This window comes from Brienomyrus brachyistius, unplaced genomic scaffold, assembly GCF_023856365.1.
Source record: "Brienomyrus brachyistius isolate T26 unplaced genomic scaffold, BBRACH_0.4 scaffold108, whole genome shotgun sequence".
Taxonomy (NCBI): Eukaryota; Metazoa; Chordata; class Actinopteri; order Osteoglossiformes; family Mormyridae; genus Brienomyrus; species Brienomyrus brachyistius.
The window spans coordinates 427,735-444,357 of NW_026042383.1; the positions used below are offsets into that span (position 1 = coordinate 427,735).

The window sequence follows — 16,623 nt, forward strand, 5'->3', positions numbered from 1 at the left end:
AATACCCCTTAGCACTACTGGTCACATTTCCCATGATGCCACTGGGTACAGCCCATGGCGACACTGCCCAGTAGGGGACAGTGTGACAGCTTTCCAAAAGGACCATTCGGTCCTGGAGGGCCAGTCGGTGACACAGTATCCATGATCAGGACTGGGGTACCCTGCTTTACAGAATAAACTAACCAAATGTCGATACTGAATGCAATCTGATTTAACATGGTTTCCTTAAATCCCAATTAAAGTGCTTCAGATCAGCTCAGGACTTAACAGCAGAGAGACTATTTGGCAAATTATTACGCTGCTATTTGCAATTACATCCATTATCTCTCCGCTAACATGCAGCATTAAGCCTGAGCCGCAGGAATAGAGGTCAGATAATGGATCCGGTATTCCGGAGGTGGGATCCTCTTCCAGCTCGTTTAAAAGGCCCAACAAGTGGGGGGGTGGTGGGGGGGGAGACGCAAACACAGCATGTCTGCATTTTAGCTTCAGGCCGTCTCCCAGTCCCTTCGCACTCCTCTCTCCCAGATCCAAGCATCACCAGTCTTAGCGATGCGTCTCGTGTTTCTCGGGCAAAGAGAAAGGAGGCAGGAAGCGGCCATTTTGTCATTTGCTGGTTTTAATCCCCCCCCCCCCCCCCCAGCTTCCCCCGTCCACCTGGCCGTACCAGAGTGCAGAGCGTCCCTGCCTTTTAAACACGAGCAGCACCTGACTGGGGGGCCCTACGCTGCGTGGTTTTTGGCTCAACTGTGTTTCCGTCTAATTGGCGTCAAAACGGTGGGTTTCATCAATGAGGGTGGTGTGTGGCTGAGCGGGTTGGCAGTCGCCGCCTATGACTGGAAGGTTGCCGGTTTAAATCCCACAGTCAGCAGAGTGACATCACCACTGGACCCCTGAGAGAAGTCCCTAAACCCCCAACTGCTCTAGTCTCAATAAAAGGTACATCTGCAAAATAAGCTGAATTTAGGATGTGATCCGCAGCTGCGTGGCTGCCATTCCCACCTCCTGATGCCGCCCCGGATGGGGATAATGGCCCACATAAACGCTGATGCTTATTAGCCCTGAGAGATGCTGCGCACCCAGCAGAAAGGGGCCCTAGTGACGGCCGGGATTAAGCCAGATACACACCACACTCTGCTCCTGTCCCACACTTTCATTCTCCACTCTCCTGTGTTATTCATGAACTCCAAATTACACTCAGCGAGGGTGCAGTTGCTCATTCCCGCAGCCTGCTGTCCTGTCTGTCTTCTGAAAGCTCTCGTCCCACAGAACATAGGCTTCTTCCCAGCTAAGTAAATATTTCATGATCACACTGAAGCAGTAGTGGGTTATCAGGCCTGAAGTGATATATTCCTCCCCCACAAAGTATGCATGGAGACACTCTGTGTGTCTTACTTAACGAAGATAAAACTCCCCCCCCCCGTGAATTTTGCTGAGCTCAATGCTCTGGAGATGACGGAGATCGAAAATTATACCGGAAATGTTCCATATGTCCTTACAGATGTTTCCTTTGCCTTCCTTCATTGAACAAACCCGTTGTCGTGGGAGAGAACTGCACAACCCCCCAGCTCTCTGTGGGGGAATGGGACCCTGCCTATGCCTTCCTGCCAATCCTGCCAAGTTTCCCCTGTAAGTTGAAGGATCTCCTAACAGGCCTGCATGTAGATTAATGTCATACCCAGGACAAAGCAATTGCAGGTTAAGGCCCTTGCTGAAAGGCCCAACGGAGTAGAATCACTCTGGGCATTCACAGGATTTGAACCAACAACCTTCCACTTGCTTGCACAGATCCCTAGGCCCAGAGCCACCACTCTGCCCCACAACCTCAAAAAAATCCTAGAATCGCCCCCAGCCTGAGGCGATATTCGAGCTGCCAAGGTGCATTGAGTTCAGGTTTACCCAGTGTGTGCTTTACTCTAATCACAGCATACTGGGTTTTCGCCGGGGCAGATGTAGGGAGTCAGGGGTTTCGGGGGAGGTGCTTACTGGCGGTCTGTTGACGAGCCAGTAGGCCTGTTCCTGACATTCCAGCACGATGCGGTCCGCCTTGCGCCTCTGTTTGGCTGCCCTGGTAGGAGCAGAGCAGTCGATGGAGAGTCAGAAAGCATACTGGGTAATTAGCATATAGCGGTAATCACTGAACTGCAAGGTAGGGTTTTCATTTTTCTGTTTCCTTTTTCACTTAGAAATGGATTTCCGACTCTAGTGTTTAGGCTGAGGTCTGAGGAAATTATGACCACACACCATGTTACTTTTTAATTTAGGTAACATCATCATCCTCTTAATACGAGATTTATTCATCCATTCTCATCTGTCCCCTTGTGTGCATTTATGAAATTGATTTCATAGCTCGATGCGACAGTATTCCCGGGCTGGGGTGGGGTTTACCTGAGCTGCTCCTTCGCCTGCATCACCACGAAGTCCCAGGTGTGGTTGATCCGTTTGTGCAACATGTTGTAGCTGTCCTGCGGAGACGATGTTTAAATGCGACATTGCCAGGTCGCACGGCTGGCTGCGTTGCTGCATGGGTTCACGTTATGACTCACAGGCCGAACCCCTCCCAGGATATCAGCTGGCAGTGTCGGATTCACAAACCCTCTTACTGATGAGAACCTAAAATGCGTTGACCCTGACGCAACATGGCGGCAAGTTGGTGGATGTCTATGTGCGATCCTACTATGTGCATAATTGGTGGGAGGTTTTCTTACACAAAAATGTTCTGAGGGCAGAAGGAAAATGATTGGTTCGGATAGATAACCAATCAGATTGCAGAGGAGGCAGGACCAAGACATCTGATTGGTTGCTCCTGCCTCCTCTAGTTGCTCGGATCCACCTCATGTACAATCTAATTGGTTATCTCTCTGAACCAATCATTTTTCCTTCTACCCTCATAATATTTTGTGTAAGTAAAACTCCCATGAGCATTCAGCTATCACATGATCTCATCAAGCAATGCTTCAGACCAGCGAATAAGAATAGCATTGAAATGTACATAAATAAAAATTTTCTCTTACCTTTTCATAGTCTATCAGCTGCCCTTGCTTTCTGATATTCTTCTTAGTCAAATAAATCGCTTTAGAAGAGCAAAAGAAAGACATGGCAAGAAACTGTGTTTTTCTATTATTCTAGTAAAGGGAAGTAATGATGTAATAGGCGAGCACATGATTAATAATTGGTAATCACCGTAATCTAGCTCGGAGGCTGGCCACTGCTGAGAGCTCCAGAAGTACGGAGTCTAGCAAAAAGGAGATGCTGTCATTTGAAACTATTCAGAAGCAGCGTGACAAAGGTGCTTTGTGATTTAACATGTCAGGGACAAGGCGGGTGGAAGGCATTTTGCTACTTTAACTGGCATTGGTTCTCATACATCAGTGTTTCCCAATCCGGTCCTCGGCGACACACAGATGATCCACGTTTTTGCTCCCTCCCAGCTCCCTACCAGACAGTCTACGTTTTTGCACCCTCTCAGCTCTGGAGCCCGGACCAGATTGAGAAATACTGTCCTACACGGTAATTCCGCAGTCTCTCCAACGAATAGTTTCGATATGCGTGCCCCCCCACATGGCCACCACCCTCTCGCGCTGCCCTCCATCTGAAGAAACCGTGGTTTTAGGTTACCTGGAAGCGATACGGCGTCTCGTCGGGCCGCAGGACGAGCGTCCTGGGGTCCTTTAGGGGGTAAATGTAGCCGTGCTTCACGATCAGATTCCCCACATGAAGTGCCTCTGAAAACACACAAAGTGGTCACTCATTTCCACGTAAACTACTCAAAGCTCAAACAAATCCACTACTCGTAGCCCAGATTTAGGCATAGTAATTCTCTAAATTTTTGTCAGTGGAATACAGTAGAACACACGATAACTAGAAACTGAGTAGGCATATTATATTTTATTTTACGGTATAGCAAGTAACTGGAAAAAACGTTGACATGGTGCACAGAATAAGCCGCGGGGATGGTGCATTCCTCATCGGAACTATAATTAATTACGAGTAATTGGGACTTTCCACTTTCCGGCTGCCTCCGCGGCCATTGGCAGTCAGGCGCTCCCGGGGGTTTCAGACCGGCGCAGCAACAGCGCTGCTAGGGGGAAGCCTAGTGTTTACAGGGAGGGGTAACTGCTTACCGGGGCAACAGGTTTTTTGCCCATTCAAGTCTGTTAATGCATCTGCCATCTACTGCCTAAAAGTCCCCTCCTTTCCATTCCGACTTCTTTTCCAATCTGGGCTGTAAATCAGGGAAATCTGCTCCCTTGCTATTTAAAACCTCATCTGCATCGCCCGGGAATTCAGGACAACAGCGTCTTGCAGAAGTGCATAATGAGGGAGACGGATAGCGATATTTCTCCAGGCATGACTGACTGCCTCTGGCTATCAGCGAAGTTTGCATCGGGACTATCAAACCGTACAGCTCAGCATGCGTAGCGGCGCGACTCGGGACTGGCCTACAGATTATTTGTACTAATAGCCTCTCAGCAGAAAGATAAATAATTCAGCAGATAAATTGACGCCAGGGGAAGAAAATCCCAAAAGCTTCAGGCGAATGGGGTGTCTATGTTATGGACAAGCTCAATTCTGACATTTATTAATTCACAGGCTCAGCAATATCAATGGAACAGAACATGCTTCTGTCAGACACGTGAATTGCATATGCTTACACATAAATGCAGCTAGGCTAATCTGTTGTATGGATGACAAATTCTATTACTTCATTTGTATTTATTATTCAAAAGACTCGTTTATTTCTGTTATTTTATTACAAAAAAAAAAAAACCTGATGACGTCTTTCGCCAGCTGGGGCGCCATCGTCGTCACGAAGGGAAAAAAACAATCAATTAACCTCACATAAGAGCACCAGGTAACGCTACCCTACAGACTTCTCGGCCCTACCTTCTTCCATGATGGAGTACTTCTGAATTAGCCACTCCACGATATCATTTCCTGGGAAGGCATAGCGAGGAAGGCATCTAGTTAGAGTCGAGAAATGCATTAAGCCGTCATAAATCAAAAACGCTGAACTCGATAAATAAATTACATAAATAAATATGAGCGCAAGGAGATCGATGACAGTCTTAATGCACAGGATTCCCGAAGACCGCCGATGTATGGGCTTTCCTGTGAAGGGCTTAAATGACCATTAGGACCCGGCCCCCGGGACACTGCACGGCCGGGTGTAAGACAACCCGGGCGGCACGAAAAATTATTTTTAAAAAGTAAAATATGTATCGTGCACCTGTCATCGCATGTGGAATCACTGTGATTAACAGTCTTTGATTCTTCATCTTTATCCCCATGTCGGGATCTTGCATCGCCACAATGACTTGTTCAATCTGGGATAAGAAGAATAGTCAAAATCGTGAAATCAAGGTGACGACAGACATAGTGAAAACGTTCAACCTAGTAATATAATAATTGCTTAATGTGTGATTTGATATGTAATCGTTATATTCATCATTAAATCACCGGAGAGACACACTCATATATTTAGGCATATATATAAGTAAACTACAAGGTTTTTCCTCTGACTATCTTAACTGCACGTCAAAGACGTTATCGGATATTCCCGACTACAGACTTTCGGTTTGATCATTTATTCGCGTTATTAATTCGGCTCCTGATTACATTAAACTAAACATGCTCAGATTGTTACAACCTTTGCTTGTCGGTTATTTTTGGGATCTTTCTGGATGGGCTCAAGGCGGGGTCTGTAAGCACAAGCAAACTGCCAGCACTTTTGTTTTACATGAAAATAGTTTGATGTCGGCCTATTGCGTTATTGTCTGGCTATAATTTGGAGGCAATATTAAACAATAGGCCCATATATTGTAAATATACATGTTGTGTTGTTTTGTTGTTATCACAAACGTATAGCCTGATCATAAATTTCATGGATACCTGGATGTTGTATGTTCCATTATATTTATGAATGAATGATTTATGTGAAGTCTGGCTTAGATTCGAGAATTAATCATATAGATTAAAAAAAGTTTTCATTTAAAACTTATCTCATATAATAAAATCCTCGTCCGAACGAACATATGTCAGAATGAAAAAACATTTAAATTATTTTTGTGATGCATCAGTATCAATAGCTACAACGTCATAACAGATATAGATATAATGCGGTTCATACTTTTGAAGTTGATGCGTATCTCCCGAAAAAAATCAACTCCAGAAGAGTCCGCGTCTGTAAATGCCTGAACTTCGGAATCGATCCTACCTTTGTTAGGCGCGGCATCTGTGTCTTGCAGCTGTTCCCTTGGATAAAGATGTTAATTGTCATGCTTACAGCATCTCGATCTCCGGCGTTTGTGAAGTTGGGATTGATGCTGTCCTGTGTTTTTTTTTTCCTTCCACACTTAAGCTCTGCTTGTTACTGCCCCATAGCGGAGCGCAAGTGAAACGGACTACCGGAGATTTGCACTGTTTTTCTGTTAGTGTGTATAATCAAAATATGACTCAGTTTGGCCAGTTAGAAAAATATGATAATAGAAAAGTATTCTTTTCCTCTCACTTTTTTTTCTTGATTTAATTACCGACTTCACGTACTTACACTGTGTCCCGTTGCACGATGTAATATTGCGAAACTATGATTTTGTGGCAGTGTTTTGTAAAGGAATTTTCCGTTTAATCATCGTCTTAGTATAAAGCTATATGGTTGTTCTGGTATCAGTGGACGTACATTATGTATTTTTTCTTCTCTTGAGCACCATGGTCATGACATGAAGCTCAGTCATTGATTACTCGCAAATGTTAGTAGTCATCCGCTGTTTATCTTGAAGATGTAAAAGTAGTGCGCGTACATCTCCTCGTTAGTATAGTGGTGAGTATCCCCGCCTGTCACGCGGGAGACCGGGGTTCGATTCCCCGACGGGGAGAGTCTGCATCTTTTTGCCTCGGTCTCAAAAGGCACCAAGCTAGAACCGGCCCCGTGTTAGTGGAAACGGGGCTTGTGACTTGTACTCATGCATAATATTCTGCGGGTCGCTCAGCAGCGCAGCATATGAAACTAGACTCGGATTGTAAGTGTGTGGTTTTGATAATTGATGTATGGATGGATGGATCCTTAATAAGAGATATAAACAATAAGGTCCAGTCGCCAACTAATCATGTAAAATACGTCATAAACTCATGGTTGTTAAACCCAGAATAAAAATGAAGACGTATAACTAGGAAAGTCAACTTGCACATTTCAATTTTGGTTCGATATAATCACGTTGTCCTTAACCCTCCAGTGCAGGAGGGGACGGTAATGCGCATCGAATGTTTCCGAACCTGTGTGTGATACAACCGAGGAAGAGCCGATGACTTCGGGGGAGGAGGGGCAGGCGACTCGGAAGAAAAAGCAGCAGAACCCAATGCAGCCTGTAGCCCATTCAAAGGCCTACTGTTGGACCTCTGCTTATTTTGCAATACGTCTTTAGTACGGACTGAAAAATGTCCGATTTCGATGAGTTTGAGAAGCAGTTAAGCGAAAATCGGCAAGGTAAGTTTGGCTTTGAAGATCGGTGTATGCTCCCTGTTTTAGGGTAATAAAGTGGCCGGCGTGTCCTAGCGCCGAGGATGGTGCGGAGGGCACTTCTGCTGGTTCCGAAAAGAAAAGTGCGGCTGGGAAATCGGTGCCTTTTATCCGAGCGCTCGCCGATTCTGAAACCTGCCCGATTCTTCTTCTCCCAGCTGCCGCAGGATCCCCGAAAACTGACCGCTTTGGTAAATCAGTGACATTCTTTGCTTGGCATTGTTATAGAGATCGCTAGGCCTGCATCCATCAGTGCCCGGCGTACATAACATGGACATTTCAATGAAACGTTATTGGGGTGCACTCGATGTGAAAGCCTGCGGTTTTATTTATTTAATTATTTACCATTATACACTTGGATCATAAATTGCGACCCGCGTATTTTCATTCGCAGTAACACACTATGCATGGATGTTTGTTGCAAGCGTTATATTTTCAAGATCACGTTTAAAGTTTTATGCAAATAAAAACGACCGCGACCACTTGATTTAAAGTCCGCACTTAATAACAGTGTTAGTTACTTGGTTTTTAAATACTACGACGAGTTTTCTATATAATGATATGATTTTGTCTCTTTCCGATGCACAATAGCCTTTCCCTTGGGTCCGAAATGCTGGCCCTGTCATCCGTACAGAATAAGTCTTTCTCACACGATCGCCGTTTCTTCATGATGTATAGACTCTAAAAATCAGCCGCGTTCCCTGGAATCATAACAACTGCTTTTAGGTCGTTATTGCAAAGTCTTGCACCTGTATCTACCTTTACAGCGGATAGCAGTAACTAACAATGATGTACAGTTATATAACAATACACATATAACTTCATTAAAGTGCAGAGAATCCAGTAAACTGAATAAACTTAAGCCATACTAACGCAACTGAAATATACAACATGCGTTACAACGGAGTCGAAAGTAGGATTGATTTATGTACCTATCAAATGGCAATCTTGTCATATCAGCTCCTTATCACTAAATCACTAAAATGTCATTCGAAACGACCTGATTCGGCTAGACGAGCACTAAGTGCCGCCGTGTTTGATAAACTAGCAGTTCCAGTCATTCATATCTGCGCTCTGACTATGCCTGCGATTGCGGTAATTGGTTATTACCGATTTACGTAAGATGCATTGGCCGCTCCGTGTCTGTACTTTTGCAGCGGTGCATTACCGTAACGCTGTTATAACTGATGCATGAAGCTGATTCCTCGAGCAGCACCTGCGTTTAAATGCTTCACTGAAAACTGCACCTTCAGGGATTTATTTAAGCTTCTATATGAAGGACCTGCTGGGATAGAAAGGTGATATTTTATTGCTAGTTTAATAAAGTGCTGTCTGTCAGATTGAAACGATATTAATTACCCATCCATCGTCCAACCAGTTATCTTAGTCAGGCTCCCCTGGAGCCTATTCCAGGCAAATTCCCCATACAGAGAGCAGAGGCAAAATTCAGGCCTCCAGACTCGGAGGCGTGAGGCAACTGTACTCACCACTGTGCTCCTATATCATTAATTAGTCTGGTTATGTTTTTATTGTTTCACAACAGACTGACATTCAAGGGGATGTCCTTGTGCCCTTGAAATTATTAGCCATTGAGAGATGGGTGTGTTTGTTTCAGGAGGGTGTGATTGAATATGTGAATTGAATGGAGGTGCTTCATTCTGGTGAGGAAACTGGGGAGTTAGACCCCGTACCACATCTTGGTCTCCGTAAGTGACTTTTAAGGCATAGCGCTGGGTCAGTCAGCATCCAGCACCCCAGGGAAGTTGGTAATATGATTACTCTGTGACTCATGGGCTTCAAACCCACAACCATCCGGACACACATTCATAATCCCTCTGAGTTACACATCTTGGATTTATCGAAATGGATGGTAGGGGGGCAGTCATGTCGCTCCGCCCACCGTCTCACTGGTACCACGGTGTCGTCCCCCAGAGCGGGAGAAGGAGCGACACAAGAAGCGTAGCCGCAGCCGGTCTCTGAGCCGTGGCGAGAAGCACCGCCGCTGGAGCAAGGACTCCAGGGGGCGGAGTCACGAGAAGCGCAGCAGCAGCCGCGACCGCAAGGGTCGTGACCGACGGAGCAGCTCACGCGAGCACAAGAAGCACAGGTACCCCCCCTCACGGTCCCGGTTACAGGCACTGAAGCTGATATCTAGCATGGTTTGAGGCCTCTTAACAAGTTTCTTTCACAATCAACCAATTGGTTTCTTCGTGGTGGGAAGGGGGACTGTACCCATATTAAATTTTAACTGGCGTTTATAAGTAGCCCCCGCCATAGCGATGGGACCTCAAAGCCAGCCTAAAAAGTGGCGCATGGTCACACCCTCATGACCTTAAACTGCCTGCGATCCAAAGTTAAATGTAAACATTCTGCCATCTGTTTGTTTTTGCCAGATTCTGAGTGTTTACACTGTATTGTTTGGGGAAAACAACCTTCTGTTTTGTGTTTGGGCAGCTACTCTCCTCGGAGAAGCCGTAAGAAAAGGACATACAAGTACTGGGATGTTCCCCCTCCGGGATTCGAGCACATCACCCCCATGCAGTACAAGGCAATGCAAGGTTTGGATGCGACGCTTCCATGTGTGCTAGTTCAGTATTGCAAGGTTATGGTATATTGGTTGCAATGAAAGCATTTATTCTGGAGTGCCCTCCTCCCCCCTGCTGGTCAAAGAGGGAATAACACTTGGGATGATTTCAGACAGTGTGAAGAGAGCTTAAACCTAGGGGTTAGAAGCAAATGAAGGCGACGATCCGGATGTTCTGGCCGTCCCTGGTTGGGGTCTTGAAGCCCTTTCTCCTCCCCACAGCTGCAGGGCAGATCCCCACGATAGCTTTACTGGCAACATCCACCACCAGCGGCGTGGCAGTGACGCCCACCCAGGTGCCGATGGTCGGCAGCCAGATGACCCGGCAGGCCAGGCGGCTTTATGTCGGCAACATCCCCTTCGGCCTGACGGAGGTGAGTCCAGGCAAAGTCCCGCGTTGCCTTCTGTCATGCATACTGGTGTCATGTGTAGCTCAGTGAGTTAGGACACTGAGCCGGTCACAAGAAGGTTGTTGGTTCAAATCCCTTGGGCAGCAGAGTGATTTCACCATTGGGCCCCCGAGCGCAGCCCTTAAGCACTATTTGCTCTAGGAACTGTCTGGTCCTGCTTCTTCAATGAAATGTATGTTGCTTTGGATGAAAGTGTCCGCAAAATAAATAGATAAATGTACTAGACTTGTCAGTCATTTTTTTTCTCGTTTGCCTGTTTTGATGTCTTCAGACGTCTGCCTGTCTTCATTCAGTGTGTCTGCCTGTCTTTTTAGGAGGCCATGGCGGATTTCTTCAATACCCAGATGCGATTGGCTGGCTTATGTCAAGGTCCCACCAATCCCGTCCTCGCTGTTCAGATAAACCAGGACAAGAACTTTGCCTTCCTTGAAGTAAGAGTCTTTCCTGCCTAATGGCTGCTGTGTCCAGGCGGAGACCGCAGCCTTCCCTGATTAACGACGTTCTTCGTTCTGCCCTAGTTTCGGTCCGTGGATGAGACCACGCAGGCAATGGCCTTCGACGGCATCATTTTCCAGGGTCAGTCGTTAAAAATCAGGCGGCCCCACGACTATCGCCCCCTGCCTGGCATCTCAGAGCAGCCCACCTTCCACGTACCAGGTCCGTTTTGCTTGTCGCCGTCATAACCTTAATCTTTATTTACCTTTGAAGAGCCGATCGGCAAGGCCAGTTTTTTGTACTCGTTACGGACTGACTGTCCTTCGCAAGCTGCGGATGTCTTGTCATATAAAGAGGGAGACTTTCACTTTTATTTACTTAATGTTGTAAATATTTAGCAGACAGTTTTATCCAAAGTGAAGAATGTTTTTTTTTTTTTTTTTGAGAAATCAGGGTCAGCCTGTCCCTAGAGCAAACTCGCCGGCCCAGTGGTGTGATCACCAGTGATGTGAACCAGTGATCTTCTGATGATAACGCTGGCATCCTAACCAGCTGAGCCACACACACACACACACAGCTCAGTCACTCACTTCTTACTGTTAACATAGGGGTGTTGTGTGGCTCTGTGATGTTTGCCCATGAAAAGAAGGTTGCTGGTTCAAATACCAGGGTTGGCAGAGTGATTTCACCACTGGGCCCTTGAGCAAGGACCCTAACCCCCAAATTGTTCTAGGGTTGCTGGCTCCTATTCTAGTTAAAAATTCTGGACACACCTACTGAAAATGACTTGTTTTTCAGCAAGATAATGACCCAAAGCCCACCTTGAAGGTTATGCAAGTAGCTTATTACCTTGTGAACTAGGAAAGAGATGGTCCCCACAGCCCCCCAACCTAAACTCTATAGAGCTGGTTTGGGATCAGTTGGATGAGAGTAAGAGTAAGGTAGCCAGCTTGCGCGCAGAACTTGTGGAAACTCGAGGACTGTTGGAGAAACGGTCCAGGTGGGTACATATGTTAGCTGGTTGAGTCCGCAATGCTGTCATCGAAGCCAATGGCTCCTATTTTGAAGAGACAAAAATTTTGTCTTTGCAGTACTTCATATGCATAACTTCCATGCCCAAAGGCCTTTTACTATAAGGTGAATAACAGCTAAAATAGAGACAAATGCATTAAGAGCAGGTGTGTCCATACTTTTGACTGGTGCTGCATGTGTCAGCATCTCCCATGGAGAGCAAGATGGGAGAGACAAAAAACAGTCGTCAAACTGCCCCAGTATTTAGGTATTTTTTTGCTGGAGTTACATTTATCTGATATTATATAGGAGATAACGACGTCATACTGATTTGAAGTTGGCTTATTTCACTCGCGCCGTTTGCTCGTGGTCATTATCCGGCATGTTGACGGTTTGCTGTGATCGGCCGGCTTTGGGCGCCGTGCCGCTCTGTCTGCAGGGGTCGTCTCCACCGTGGTTCCAGACTCGCCACACAAGCTCTTTGTCGGAGGCCTGCCCAACTATCTCAGTGACGATCAGGTACCCCGCCCTCAGTCTCTGTCGCCGGGGAGCCGACCCACAACCCTCCTGTGTTTCTGTCCCACTGCTGCACGTGGAACTCAAGCAGGCATGCACACACACGCACACGCACGCACGCACGCACGCGCACGCACATACATACATAAAATAAACACTCGTCTCTGTGTAACTGATTAGTAGGAAAAGAAAGCCTGTCAAAGTTACCTCACCGCTTAAAATTCATTACAAGATACTGGGGGGTCAAATGTCAGCATCATGTTTAAAGCTAGCTGCTGAAAATAGCCGCACATTTGAGGTTTTCTTTTTTTTTTTTTAAAGATATTCATGGGATTTATTAAACATTTATTAGACATGTAGGTAATGAGTTGACAGTTACATTACGCTCATTGTTTATCCAGCTGTAAATTATGAAGATATTGAGACCCCGCTAATGTAAAAGGTACGTTTCCCAAAACCTCATGTTATCGACTTGCATAGTTGGAACCATTCAGTTGTTATCTAATGTTGTTAGCAAATAACCTTATTAGCAACAAAGGCTTTGGGAAACGTGCCTTACAGCTGGCGGCTTGCCAAACCAGTCACGTAGCCAGTCCCTGTGCTGCCTGTTGCTGGGTACCCTGGAATATTTGTATATCGGGTTAATTGCTGAGTGTTAGTCGGATGAATCAGCCGCGTCGTTTTGCTGCATGAAAATTTAAAATCGAGTCATCTGCGCGTCACCTAACTGACGAATACCTCCACATTGCCGTACACCTGTGTTTGCCCAATCCCAGTCCTCGGGGAACCGCCGACTGTCCACATTTTCGCTCCCTCCTAGCTCCCAGCCAATCAGGAACACCGAATACCTGGTACAGGTGTGCTGAGAGGAAGCAAAAACGTGGACTGACCGGGGGGGTACCCCCGAGGACTGGGCTGGGAAACACTACCATAGACTGTGCTTGAAATGTGGGGGAGATCGACCAAGTCCCCAAACGCTTCAGTATTCGCAGACGTGCCGTGTCTCACGTCCATGTCCGCACACTGAGAACGATGACTTCACATCCCGTTAACAGCGATGGGGAGCTGCGGAAGAATCGTTCCCTACATTGCTGTGTCGCTCGAAAGGCAGAAAATACTTCGGACCTTTTTCCCGGTGAACGATTATCAGCTTCACTGGAGTTTTCACATCGTGCCCCATGCCCTATTCTGTTATGACGTCAGTGATGGATAATATTACCATAACAACATGCACAGATGAGGTCGTCTTACTCTGAAAGTGTTGAAAGGGTCACATTTTAGACATTTTCTACTTCTCATTAGCATCTTTTATGATTTTTTTTTTTTCTTCCTATATCGCCACCCCACTGAAATCGGCCCATTATAGACATAATCCATACAGGCATTTAATAGTTTACCTATTTATTTTGCAAAAGTTAATCGCAAAACGTTTTGCGTCCACCCCTGCATTGTAACATTTTGAGCTCCGGTGTCCCACTCACTTTAGCCTAAACTGTTAAAAATGGCAAGACTCAGCCCACAAGATAGTGATCGCGGTTTCAGTGAAAGGTAAGTGAGAAGTGCAGTCAGTTTGTTTTTCTTTGATTTTTTTCCTCCTTTTCGGATTGTCATCGTAATCTTTCTTATCCAGTGTGAGTCACATGTAATCCAAGTCAAGAGGAAGGCTGTACCAAAGCAGCACTGGGGGGAGAGAGTTTGAATCCAGCAGAACTGTTAATGTATTTCACGTCAAAGCCAGTAAATGTGCCATAGACAGGTGAAATGGAAACCGCTGCTTGTATCCTGGTGTTTACATTTTTTTTGCAGTCCCTGCTACCGCTTTGATACTTACAGCTCTTTCATTTTTGTTCCCCACTTTGTCCCCAGCTAGGGGCCTGTAAGATCGTTAAGTCTTCGCTCATAATTTGTTCAGTAGTACTGACCTACTGCTGCCATGCCAACATGTAACACAAGGCAAGTAAGACATTCCGTCCCTCGCACGGATATCCTCCCTGTCGACGGCCTGCCCCTGTGGGGGGGCTCTGTCCTGGAGTGCTCTTAAGCATATGGGGTCCTTTTTTTGGGGGTTGAAGGCTGGGGAGAGACTTATTATGCTGATCACAGGGTATAAATTTGATTTTTTATTTTTTTTTGCCCCTAAGAGAAGGTAGGAGGTAGCGCCCTCTTGTGGCTGCCAGTGTCCCAGGTGACTCCTTTCTGAAGTCAGTGGTTAATGCGGCTTTACAGTAGATTCCTGTAGAATAAGTGAGGAATGATGTTAGCAGAGCTATTTCGTCCTGTTTGGCTTCAAGCCGTGGCCCCTTTAGCAGGACCCTGTGGCGGCTCTTAGCTTTACCTGTGAGTTTATCTCCTGTAGGCTTTGTCCCTCTAATTAACTGCACCAATGTGGTTCTTGGTTTTAAGAACAGGAAGTCAGTGATTCGGCTGGGTTTGTGTTCTGCCGAGTCGCCCCCCCCCCCTCCACATTGTATACATGGAACACTTAACATATAATTAGCTGTTTTTATTTAGTTTTTTTTTATATACCATCTAGCTTAATTATTGTGGCCCTTAAAATCAGATGCAAAATAGTTACTTTTGTACGCTCCCAGTAAGTAAGTCATGCAGAAAGGGCACAGGGGGCTTTGAGCTCTAGTGTTGCACCGTAATGTCGAGCCACTTGTCATAAAGCCATTTTCCTGATGTCTTCACTGTTTCCTCATGTCGTTTTGCAAAGTTTAACATGCTGCTTCTCCCACAGTTAAGATTAGCATTTCTAGCGAGGCGCCGTGCCTGGACTGTCGGGCTAATCGCCCCCCCGCGTCTCCTCCTCTTGCCCAGGTGAAGGAACTCTTGACGTCGTTCGGACCTCTTAAGGCCTTCAACCTTGTGAAGGACAGTGCCACGTCACTGTCTAAGGGTTATGCTTTCTGTGAATACGTGGACATCAGTGCCACTGACCAGGTGCGTGAGGTGGGGCAGCAGCTGGAAGGTCTGGGGTGACTCGGGGCTTCCGGATGGAATTGCTGACGCTTGTGTGGGATGCATCCCGCAGGCCGTGGCTGGACTCAATGGCATGCAGCTCGGAGACAAGAAGCTCATCGTCCAGCGGGCAAGCGTGGGGGCTAAGAATGCCAACGCTGTGAGTATTTGCCCTCGGCTGCCGCCTTTCTGATGTCCTAAACCCAACTTGGTTCCTGGGTGCCTCCCAGGAAGCTTAATGCCCCTATTTCTTGGGTTTATTTGGGTCCATGTAAATTTCTCGCTGTTACTCGAGACGATTGGACGATCAGGGGGTATCTGACACTCTTGTCGCCCCCCGGGACAGACGGCCATCATCGAGACGCCGGTGACGCTGCAGGTTCCAGGGCTGCAGCGGCTGCAGAGCTCCGGCATGCCCACGGAGGTGCTGTGCCTCCTCAACATGGTCATGCCCGAGGAGCTGGTGGACGACGAGGACTACGAGGAGATCCTGGAGGACATCCAGGAGGAGTGTTGCAAGTACGGCAACGTGCGCTCCATCGAGATTCCGCGGCCCGTCGATGGCGTGGAGGTGCCTGGCTGTGGCAAGGTGGGACCCGTACTCTCCTGTACCAGTGGCAAAAAGAAGACCTCTGTAGGCACTAAACACAGGCTCATGGGAGCATTTCTTGCACAAAAGTGTTTTGAAAACGGAATAATTTTTTGTGTAAGAAAAACAATCTGATTGGTTCAGATAGACAGACAATCTGATTGGTTCAGATAGACGACGGACAATCTGATTGGTTCAGATAGACGACGGACAATCTGATTGGTTCAGATCTGAACCAATCAGATTGTCCGTCGCCTATCTGAACCAATCAGATTGTCCGTCGCCTATCTGAACCAATCAGATTGTCCGTCGCCTATCTGAACCAATCAGATTGTCCGTCGCCTATCTGAACCAATCAGATTGTCCGTCGCCTATCTGAACCAATCAGATTGTCCGTCGCCTATCTGAACCAATCAGATTGTCCGTCGCCTATCTGAACCAATCAGATTGTCCGTCGCCTATCTGAACCAATCAGATTGTCCGTCGTCTATCTGAACCAATCAGATTGTCCGTCGTCTATCTGAACCAATCAGATTGTCCGTCGTCTATCTGAACCAATCAGATTGTCCGTCGTCTATCTGAACCAATCAGATTGTCTGTC

At 46.6% G+C, this 16,623-nt stretch overlaps 1 protein-coding gene and 1 non-coding gene across 2 annotated transcripts; both read left to right on the forward strand.

Moving 5' to 3' along the window:
• The first annotated feature begins 6,803 nt into the window (after positions 1–6,803).
• trnad-guc (transfer RNA aspartic acid (anticodon GUC)) lies at positions 6,804–6,875 on the forward strand. The gene has a single exon. It is a non-coding gene; the product is annotated as a tRNA-Asp (tRNA).
• Positions 6,876–7,351: 476 nt separating this feature from the next.
• On the forward strand, positions 7,352–16,019 carry LOC125727659 (splicing factor U2AF 65 kDa subunit-like; the record flags this gene model as incomplete). The annotated part of the gene is made up of 10 exons (XM_049004531.1): positions 7,352–7,483; positions 9,449–9,623; positions 9,971–10,074; positions 10,323–10,474; positions 10,825–10,941; positions 11,029–11,167; positions 12,396–12,475; positions 15,293–15,415; positions 15,507–15,593; positions 15,780–16,019. Coding segments are annotated over exons 1-10 (1,266 nt in total), but the record flags the coding sequence as incomplete, so codon positions are not given.
• Positions 16,020–16,623: the final 604 nt, after the last annotated feature.